This window comes from Spinacia oleracea, chromosome 6 (genome assembly GCF_020520425.1).
Source record: "Spinacia oleracea cultivar Varoflay chromosome 6, BTI_SOV_V1, whole genome shotgun sequence".
Classification (NCBI taxonomy): Eukaryota; Viridiplantae; Streptophyta; class Magnoliopsida; order Caryophyllales; family Amaranthaceae; genus Spinacia; species Spinacia oleracea.
The window spans coordinates 110,199,887-110,210,967 of record NC_079492.1 but is presented as its reverse complement, the minus strand read 5'-3'; the positions used below and the strand labels follow the sequence as shown (position 1 = coordinate 110,210,967).

The window sequence follows — 11,081 nt, the reverse complement described above, 5'->3', positions numbered from 1 at the left end:
TGCCCATCAAACGATTCAGGTCAATGAGGTTTGTATCATATTTTATACAATATCTGAGTGGAAAAAAATTCAGCTTAATTTCAAGTTTGTGTAACTGTGTTGAATCAGGACATATAGAGTTCGTTTATTAGTAATAAATATATTATGTTTCAAAAGTCATCATTAGAAACTTTGATTGTGTATTATTTGGGGTCTAATTCTAGACCAAGTTTTCGAGGTTGAAGTCAGATGCACGGTAAATAATTTCAAACCCTAGTACATAGGATTTCTAATTACAATTTTATAGACGGATACATTTACATGATACAATTATAATTGATTATATCTATATTGATTACTCCAAGCTAGCTCCTAAACATAATAAAGATGAAGGACATCAAGGATGTGAGGAATTTAAACTACAAATTTGCTTGCTTACAAGTTTACATGTATCTTGTTCATAGATGCCGCGAGGGTGGTCAATTATTGATTGGTGAAAGATTGAAATGGGTTTTTTTAATTCATCAATCTCTTGATCATGAAATCTAATATTGTGCAAGTACCAAAAGCAATGGTCATATCTGAATAATGTAATGTTAAAAAATGTCGGTCAACCGGTGAGGCATTTACCGACACGAACACATAGTCAAAGGTTTTTCCTTTTCCACTACCAATTTAGTTTGAAATGGAACCTTGTAATGGGCTTTAACTTGTACACTTGTATAGACGTTTTTGGTTTGCATAAAATTCGAACGCGTGACCTGCTGTTTTAACGTTAGAGTATTATTTAATTGAGTTATGATCTTTTAGTCTTTTACTTATTATCTTTGTAAAATTAATATTAATATAATACAGAAAAATATCTAGTGAAAATATTAAAACATAATTTCATTAAAGCATATAATAATTAGTTGTTATTCATATAATAATTCGGGGCATTGCCCGATCTCAAATAGCCTATAGTTTTTTTTTGGTGCAAATGAGCCACAAGGACAGGGATGAGAATCGATCCCAGGATCACCTGGAACCGGGATGAAAGCTCTAACCAACTGAGCTATCCATCACTCTCAGAGCCTATAGTTTGTTAATTGTTAGTAAGGACTCAAAGAATATGAGATTACGCGTATTGCTGGATTTGTTGGGTGTCTTTATACTCTGTATGAGTTAAGTGGACAAATATGTTTATAAGGATGAGCTTGCATTGTGAATTAGATAAGGTCAAAGTTGATTTAAAATTTAAAAATGGTTAGGCTCAAAGTTAACTTAAGGCCTAATATAATACAGAAGAAAATATGCTATTATTCACAATAATAAGGAAAATACCTGATGAAAATGAAACAAAAACAAGAATTCTAATAACCCAAAACACTAAATAATTGATGATACTCATATATTTACAAAAAGCAAAATCTGCCAAAATATAGATACATTAAAAAGAAAGAAAAAAAGAGTCAAAAAAGAGTTTTCAAATAATTCTCTGCCTCTTAGGAATCTGACAATTAAAATTAACACCTGGACTAAGCATCATTCTCCCACCCGTGAAACATGAGCCGGGTGATGATCCATTCCCAAAATCCAAGATTGGAGTCGGACATATTCCAAATGCCCCATTGTACATTGCAGAATTACCAATCCCTTTATTAAAATGATTAGAATCGACATTAGGCACTATTATTTGCGGTAGTACATTAGATGGTTGGGATTTAAGGTTGACAGGAGGAATTTGATGGGTTAATACAGCGGGCGGATTCCTCCATTCAGGAAGTGAACCGGCCACCATCAAAGTCGAAAGGAGTGGACCGGCCCCGAGTACGGACTGTAAGAGTTTCCCCTTTTGTGGAAGTGTTTTCCCTTTTGCCAAGCTTGCAATGATCATTGATTCTCGATCAACTACTTTTGTTGTTGAATTCATAACAACCGGAGAGGTGGTTGTTGTTGTACTAGTACTAGTACTAAAAATAATGTTGCTAGACTCAGGAGAAGACGCAACAGGAGACGAAACAATGTTGTTATTCTTATTCTTATTGTTATTGGTGTGTGTTTCCAAGGAAAAACTGCTTGAATCAGTGACGGCAGAGTTTGTTTTCGCCGCGAAATTGCTAGTCATAAGAGGACTGTCAGGGGAGAATGGAATCAAATGATCAACAAGATTATTGTTGTTGTTTTGTTTGTTAAAAGCCATAATTTGTTGGAGTTTTGACAATTGAGATTTGGCATCATCTCTTTCTTTGCAAGCTGTTTGTAAAAGATGAACAAGTTTCTTAATATGCTCATTGCTCTTCCTTATCTCTTCATTTGCTTCATTCTTTGTCATTTCTAACTCATAGCTCTTGTACTCAAGCTTCTGTATTAACTCGTCAACACTCTGTAAATTTACAACCAAAATATAGGGTAAATTAGTAAATTTGTTATCATCATAAATTTTACAAAGAAATTAAAAAAATTAATGTGATTTTCATCAACATGATAAATTGGGAGATGATTGGTCAATTTAATCAAAGTTAGGGAGATGGATACATCATACAGTAGGGACTAGGGAGTAGGGACCCAATGGAGATTGTTAAAGTTCATTTTAGTCAAGATATTTTTTTCCCGTTATGAATAAGACATAATCCTTAGGAAAATAAAATAAAATGTACAAAATTCAGAATCCGAAGAATGTACGACCTTACTTGTTCATGATTGTACCTCTATATTCTCGAGTTCTAAAGAACATTGACATATATTTTTCCTTTTTCTTTTTATGTGAGAAAAATAAAATTTAATATTTCACTATCACTATTCACTAATCATCGTCAATAGTACCTTGAGAAAACCCCTTTTACTTCAAAAGAGCAATTGAGAATGTAGGGAAAAATCAAAAGTTGATCAATGTTTAATATTTTCAATTTCCGCTTCATATTATAGCAATGATGATAAGAGAAAAGACATTTAATTTCAGAAAAACAGGGGAAACAGACAATTGAGATTAAGAAAAAACAGAGGACACTTGAAATGTAAAAATGAAAAAAATAGCCATTAACGAATTGAAGTGAAGACAAAAAACCCACCTCTTGAAATGTCCAGAAAGCATCAATATCCTCCATTGTTGTGATAATAAACAGTGTGTTTGTAATTAAGAGAATTAATTAGAGAGAGAAAGTGTGGACTTGATTAAAGAGAGAAAGTGGAATTGAGAGAGTAGGGAGATGAAGAATGGTAGGAGATGAGTAATTTATAGAGCTGTGAAGTGTGAAAAGCTAGGGCGAATAAGGACAAAACAGAGGGGGCGGACTTTTTATTTTATTTTTAATAAGGATAGAAAAATTAATATTTTTAGAATAGAATAATTTAAGGCGGGTTGGTCATGATTTTAAAAAGTTTCTAAAATTAAAATCGGAAAACAGAGAATTTTTCATTAGGTAATAAATGGTTTTATGGTAATAAAGTTTAAGATTATAGAAGTTCACCACCTTTTACGCAACTATGTCTAATACGCAGTAGTTAAATATAATCACATGTCACTCTTTTTAGGGTTGGTTCAAAAACCAGTAAATTCGGATTTCAGTTTTTTGATTTTAGTCTAAGTTCCTTAATTTCATTACCAGGAGAACGAGTTGTAATTTAGAATGTAGAAATGTAGAATGTTGTGATGGTAACGGTTATGTTTTTTCTCTAAATTTATGTTATGCAGATTTGTTTTATACAAACTTTTAGGAAAGATCGTCTAACGGTTAGACCAATTTGTTATCACCAAATAAAACTGATTAGTTAAGCACTGAACCAATTAGTTAAACAATGAAACTGATTAGTTAAGCAATGAGATGAATTAGTTAATGTTTTATAAGTTTTAGTTAATAATAAGTTTGTTAAAAGTAATAACTATTCGACTCATAAATTTAACTATTTGTCTTTATACCTTAACTATTTTGTTATTCAGTTAGTTATGATTTTATTACTTTTAGTTATGTTTTACACTAGTTTAGTTAGTACCAAAAAAGTGGTCTAACCGTTAGACGGTCTTATGCAAAAGCTTTTGTTTATTTTATCAGTGTAGATGTTGTATGGTTGATTATTAAAGTGGAGCGCTAAAAGTCGTCCCATATTACTCAAAACCGCTCTATTATTTTCCCTTATTTTTCATTAATACCCTTAATTAATCTTAATTTCCAATTCTCTCACACCACCCCACCACCTCCGGCCACCATCGCCGGCCACTACTTCCGGCCACCACCATCACGTAGTAGGCGACAAAATGGCTGAGTCTTCACAAGATTTTTTTTTTGTCCGAATTTTTTTTAGAAACTTATGCATTTTTAGCTTGTACGTACCATGGTACAAAATTATGAATTTTAAGCTTGTACCATGATACAAACTTATGAGTTTTTAGCTTTGACCATGGTATTGACTTATGCAATTTAAGCTTGTACCATGGAATGAGCTTAAAATTCATAAGCCCGTACCATAGAAGGAGCTAAAAATTCATAAGTTTCTATTTTTGTTTCCGATTATATTAAATTAAATGCAACAACAAATCAAAATCTTAAATAATATAGACTTATGAATATTTAGCTTGTACCATGGTACAAGCTTATGAATATTTAACTTGTACCATGGTACATGCTTATGAATTTTTAACTTCTTCCATGGTACAAGCTTAAACTGCATAAGTCAATACCATGGTCGATACTAAAAACTCATAAGTTTGTACCATGGTACAAGCTTAAAATTCATAAGCTTGTACCATGGTACAAGCTAAAAATGCATAAGTTTCCAAAAAAAAAATCGGGACAAAAAAAAAGCTCTTGTTAATACTCGGCCATTTTGTCGCCTACGACGTGATGGTAGTGGCCGGCGATGGTGGCCGGAGGTGGTCGCCGGCGGTGGTGGTTAGATTTGGGACGGGTATATGGGTAAATGTTGAATGAGGGGGTAAATAAAGAAGGATATATCGGTAAATAAATGGGACGATTTTGAGTAATATGGGGCGGTAAATAGTACGTAATCCCCTTATTAAATAATATTGCTCTTCTCCATCAAAAAAAAATTACCTCGTAATTTCATTTTTGCACTTTTATTACAAAAGGTCTGACTTACATCCGTTGAATTTATTGTACATCAAACTTTTTATTCAATTTTTTCATAGCTTTTTCTATCAAGAAGTACGGATTTTTTTTTTATATGGATAAACCTTTTTAAAGAGTGTTAAAATATTTCTTAAACTAGCTAGTTTTGCACAAATTCTTATTTATAATGGGTGTACAATAAATATTGTACATCGGAGTAAAAGTTGACTCAAAATGCTTAAAAGTTACCTTTATATAGGTAAAAGTTATCTATTTTTTAATGATAAATTTTTTCATTTGAATAAAAATTATTTCTTCAAAATCACTAATAATGTATAAATTAATCATTTAACCCTTTAAAATGTTTATCTATCAACTTTTTAATTTTTATAATATAAAAGTTAAAAATAAGTTAAAGTTACAAAAAAAATGCATAAAAGTTATCTTGGTGTACAATAAATTTATTGTACACCTTGTGCGCGCAAGACTTTTTGCTAGTTTTGAAGCCCGTGCGATGTACGGGTTTCGTGTTATTTCTTATTTTATTAATTATTTTATTAATTATTTTGCACTTATATTATTAGGTGGCATTTCCGGTAATGCACGGGTTCCGTTTATTTTAATGTAAATGTATAAGTTTCATTTTATTTTTTATGTTGGACCCCCAAAATCACTCCATCATAATATGAACAAAATTTAGGGAACAAATTAAGAAATTGAAGTGGGAAAATCAAATGTTCAAAGGAGTTGTAGATATCCAACACTAAACACAAACTAAGTATAATTTATGAATATACTTTTTTTTTTAAGGTTAAGTGAGCCATTATTATTTGAAGTATAGTGGTATATTGTTCATCATAATTAAGGTTTAAATAGTAATTAGTTGAAAAATCTATGAAAAATCTAATTTCTTTAGTTACATACTTTATTCTTATTTTATTAGATCGAAAGAGAGATAAAAAAAACAAAGAAAAAAGACAAATTTGTTAAGCAAAATTAATACTCCGTATACAATAACTCAAATAAACTTTACTAAACAACAAAATTATACATACCAGAAAGTGAGTATTTTTTAAGAAAACTGATCCAAGTGTACACAACCAAATCTATGCATTGGAAACTTAATTTTTAAAAAATCGTATCACTATATCTTGTTGTCGTTGACAATACGATATTGCTCCTTATTATCTTACAATTTTAGAGATTACCATTATATTATATTTTTATTATTTTCAATAATAAATTTACATTACGTTAAAGTTTAATAATAAATATGGCCCGGTGAAAATTCGTTAAAATTGAATAATTATATTACCTCTATAAACGTACGCCTTTTTTGATGTTCACCCGACTACTAATGATACTCTCAAATTAACGCATGTGAATTACGTTAAACTATTGAACATTATTAATTTTGGATGACCTGTTAAAGAAACAAAGAAACAAAATAAAAAAAAGCAAAACCACAAATTAATATCCCATAAGCTATTTTTGATGTTAATCCCTGCCACAAAAATATCTTTGTTACCCCTAACTCTTCCAACTTCCCCCCAAATGGAAAGGATGCTTTGGTAACTTGTGGAAAAATTCCCCCAAATTTTTTACCCCCTCTTCGAGTTACTATCAGTTCATGTGTGAGCCTAGAACTAAATACCATATCTCCTCTGGTGCATTCTAAATGTTCCTTCATTTTAGAGAATTGCATTGATGACACTGTCCCTTTAAACCCTCATCCCCCACTTTCACCCCACTATAAATCATAAACCACAATCCTCCAACATTCAAACACAAATTATCTCTCTGTCAAGTCATTTTCCCACACGATCAAAACCTTTCAAAATTAACCAAACAATGGTCCACTGAATTCTCAATTTGGCTGATCTTGACTTTGAAAATGATGACCCGAGTTACCTCCTCAACCCGATTTTGAAATTTGCCTTGATGAGGGAGACCGTTTTATTTTTCCCTCAAGCCCTCTTTCTGATCCATTCCGCCCCATCAGCCTAATGTCACCAGCCCTATCACCAATCAGAATCCAGTTTGGACAGTTCAACCCAGCTGTCAATGAAAACCCAAGTCCTACTCCCCTGATTAGGACCGATACCCCTGCCTCTCCTACAAAAGGGCCAACCCAAACCTTTGAAATCATTTTTGAGTAGTCCTCTGTTTTGGACAACCCTGTTTCACCCACTTTCTCCTCCCCCCAGTTACTTTCCATTCCCCAACCCTTTCTAGGGTTGCAACTCTCCCATCCTCTTCTACACTTGTGTCGCCCCTGTTGTTCTCCCATACCCGCTCTTTTTTTTCGATCACTTGTTCCACTCGGCTCTATCATATTTCCCTAGCACTGATTGTGACGATCTCATGATGGACTCCCTAAAGGAGTTCAGGTTTGACTCGTTCTCGTTGGAATGGGATTGGTAACTCTCAAACAAGTCCACCACCCCTCAGACTAGTCCGACAGAGAAACGTTTATCAAAACGGAAGAAAGGAAAGTCAACAAAAAAGGTGAACCCTGAGAAAAGGAAGAAGCTCTGTACCCCTATGGGGATGCTAGCTGCCGAACAACATTTGTCTGATAGGGATGCTGAATTGAAGCGCAGTCTCGCTTGAAGAGGCATGCCAGGCCGGAAAATTCTGCTCGTGCCTCAAATAATCATGAGGCGTCAACCTCCTCTATTTGCATGAAATCAAAGCTCCAGAAGAAATATAAGGGGAAGGGAAAGCTCAAATATGGGCTAAGTGGAAGTGATGATCACTTAACTTCTGATGATGGTGAAATCACGGATGATTCAAACTCTGACTATGATGGTGCGGCTAACCTTGAACAACCTCTAAAAAAGATATGAGTATGCTTGCCTAGAATTGCAGGGGCGTTTCTGACAGCTGGTCGCCTCTGATCAGCTTTATTAGTAGTATTGCTTTTTCTAGTAATGTTAATTTAATTTTCTTACAAGAAACGAAGTGTAGTGTTAGCACCCTTGAGCCTATTTTATCTGTTAAAGGCTATTCGAGTTTTTCGGGTTGGGATAGTGTTGGAAGTAGTGGTGGTTTATTCTTATGCTGGTCCAACCGTGTTTTTGTGTCTATCCTAGCCTCGTCGGCGAATGTAATTTTTTGTAAGGTCCGTTCTCTATGTGATAATGTAATACCCCGAATTTTTAAAAACTCGATTAATTATGCTTAATTATTTTTATTTAGCTAAAATCGTTTTAAATCCTAAATTCGAACTTTATTTTAATTAACGAAGTTTGATTTCGCTTGAATTTTTAATATTGCTACACGATTTGTTTTTCAATTCATAATTTAATTTCATATTTACGAGCTTAACGACCTTTTTAAATGTTAATTATTTTCGGATTTTTAATAATTTCGGAACGTTCTTATTTTATTCGAAAACTAAATTTATTTTTCGTTAACGATATTTTTATAAAGGATTATTTTAAAAATTAATTTTAATTAAACATTTTTATTCAAATTAAGTTCCTAAAAATAGAAACCAATTTTCAGAAATCTTGCCTAACTAAGTGAAATGACCAAAATGCCCCTAAGGAACAAATTGGCATCTTTCTATCTCCTTCCTTGCTATTCACATACAAACAATAGCATACAAACAAGAACAAGAATTCCACCCACAATTCAGTCTACTTTCATGCCTTGTTTTCCAAAGATTTCAGCTTATTATTCACTCAACTCCACACTATAAACAACCCACAAATTGTCACCATTTTTCCAACAAAATCAGTTAACCAAAAACTGAAAATCATTCTCCCTTGTTTCCTCTGATTCGAGCCACCACAAAAAACACCACCAACAACCACATCTGCCACCACCTCAACCACCAACTCCCACCACTATCACCTCCGTCCCACACCACTCAACCACCCTGACCACCGCCCACCGTCACACGCACCACCGTCCCCTGCTTCCCCTCCTTCGCAACTCCCCTGCCTCTCCCTCTTTTCTCTTCGCTGTACCACACCCGCAACCACCAACTCAGCACCACCACCACCTCCATCCACCACATCCACCTTGTAAACAACAACCGCCCCCAAAAACTCCGGCGAACCGTTGCGCCGCCGCCCAGAACAAAACTGAAATACCCCCTCCCCTGTTTTGCGCAACCTCTCCCCTGCCTTTGCTCTCCTTCGCGCCCAGTCGTTGGCGCCGCCGTGCTGCCACGTTCCTCCTCCCTTCTCTTCTGTGCGCAAGCCACGACCACCGCACCTCCCTGAACCACCCCACGTTCCCCTCCCCTGTTCTCTCCCCTTTTCGCACCCCCTCTCTTCCTTGTTTCTCCGCCGCCGCGGAACCACACCATCATCGTCACCTCCGGCGCGGTTTGCGCTGCTGCACCGCCCAGCTCAGGCGGCCACCCTCCTCTCCTCTCCTCTCCTCTCCTCCTCCCTTTCGTGCTTCTCTGCTTGCATCCCCTTTTGCTCGTGCTTTTCTTTCCGGAAAACCAAAACCAATATTTGGTCCTTGGTTTTTATTCTCCTTAAAACCCACAAATTAATTGGGCCACTCTAGTTTGGGCTTTTGGTAAGAAACTAGTTTGCTATTTCAGATTTTGTAACTTATTAATCTCCATGTTTTAATAAAATTTTTATGATATAATTATTATTATTTACTAATAAATTGTTTACTATTTTCAGGTTTAATTATCGATTTTCCTAAAATAAGTTACTAGTTTTAATTATCAAAAATGGAATTTAAATAATTCTCATGTAAATTGATTTATGAATTATAAATTTATATTTTTTTGAAATTTCGATTAAAAACAATATATTCTTTAAGTTTATGAAATTATATTTTTATCAAAATTCGTTATTTATAACATCACTACTTATAAAATTTATTATTTATAAAATATCGATTTTAGATTATTTGTCAAATTAATACTAATTCAATAATCAATATTTTGAAAGAAATTGGACTCGGGGCTCAGGAAGGACGATCCATCAGACAGGGAGTATAAAAACTACGGTTGAGGTAACGGTTATTGCTAGTACCCGCAATCCCTTCAAAATGTATTTATGTACGAATGATGTTATGAATGATTGATGTTTTATAATGATGTTTTATGATTTGCGGGATTACAAATGTGATTTGATTGAATTGTTTTATGATAATGCAGCTTTATGCAAAGTATCGATTTAATGAATTATTATTCCTAAAAGAATGATTTTATGAAATAACGAGTTTTAATGGTTTTATTGAACTATCCTGAATGAATGAGATTTTCCTGATTAATGTTCCATTAAAAGAAATGTAAACATGATAAAGGAAAGTGTAAGAACTGGTCAAGTTCCCCTGATATGGAGCCCAGGCTCCCCCTGATAAGAAGCACTAGCTTCCCCTGATATGGAACCAAGGTTCCCCCTGATAAGAAGCACTGGCTTCCCCTGTTATGGAGCACTGAATCCCCCTGTTATGAAGCACTGGCTTCCCCTGTTCGTAGGAGACGTCCTACCATGTTTTCCTGTAAAGTCCTGACCACCAGAATAATATTGTTAAAAGGAAAAAGATATTATTGAAATGATGTTCCTGAAATGATATTCTTGAAATGATGTTCCTGAAATGATATTCTTGAAATTAATGTTCCTGGAATGATATTTCTGAAATTATGGTTCTGAAATGATGATGCTTCTGAAATGATAATTTATTAAATGTTTTACTAAATTCTATTCTCCCTGTTTATTAAATAAAATGAATTGAAATGATGTTACGATGCTAGGGTAACTCGTTACTGAGTCTTCGGCTCACTGTTTTGTTTTCCGTTTTAGGTACTGCTGGGGACCACGGAAACGAGTAGTGGCGAGGATTTCACTATTACAAAGTTCAACTAAGTTAATGTTAAGTTGTAACAAGTTTAAGTAAAGATTCTTGATTAAGTTACGTACTTTTATTAAGGAATTAAAAAGGATTATTATGTTAATTTTGGAGTTTAATAGCTTATGATTGATGGTTGCCTTGTAATTCCCAAGAGGGAGTTACGGCAGGTAATGTCCTGACCGAATTAGGTTAATTCCGCTGCTAAGTATTCCTTAATAAGTG

General features: G+C 34.2%; 1 protein-coding gene across 1 annotated transcript; it reads right to left on the bottom strand.

The window, feature by feature from the left end:
• Nucleotides 1-1,335: 1,335 nt before the first annotated feature.
• LOC110775391 (uncharacterized) lies at nt 1,336-3,167 on the bottom strand. The gene is made up of 2 exons (XM_021980002.2): nt 3,030-3,167; nt 1,336-2,344 (listed from the first exon to the last, which is right to left on the bottom strand). The coding sequence occupies exons 1-2, from the start codon at nt 3,063-3,065 to the stop codon at nt 1,445-1,447; spliced, it is 936 nt and encodes a 311-aa protein (XP_021835694.1). The 5' UTR covers nt 3,066-3,167; the 3' UTR covers nt 1,336-1,444.
• Between the last annotated feature and the right edge of the window lie 7,914 nt (nt 3,168-11,081).

Coding starts and splice junctions, on each gene's coding strand:
- LOC110775391 (XM_021980002.2), bottom strand. CDS start 3,065: ATGGAGGATATTGATGCTTTCTGGACATTTCAAGAG. Junction 2,345..3,029: donor CTTTCTGGACATTTCAAGAG/GTGGGTTTTTTG, acceptor GTAAATTTACAG/AGTGTTGACGAGTTAATACA.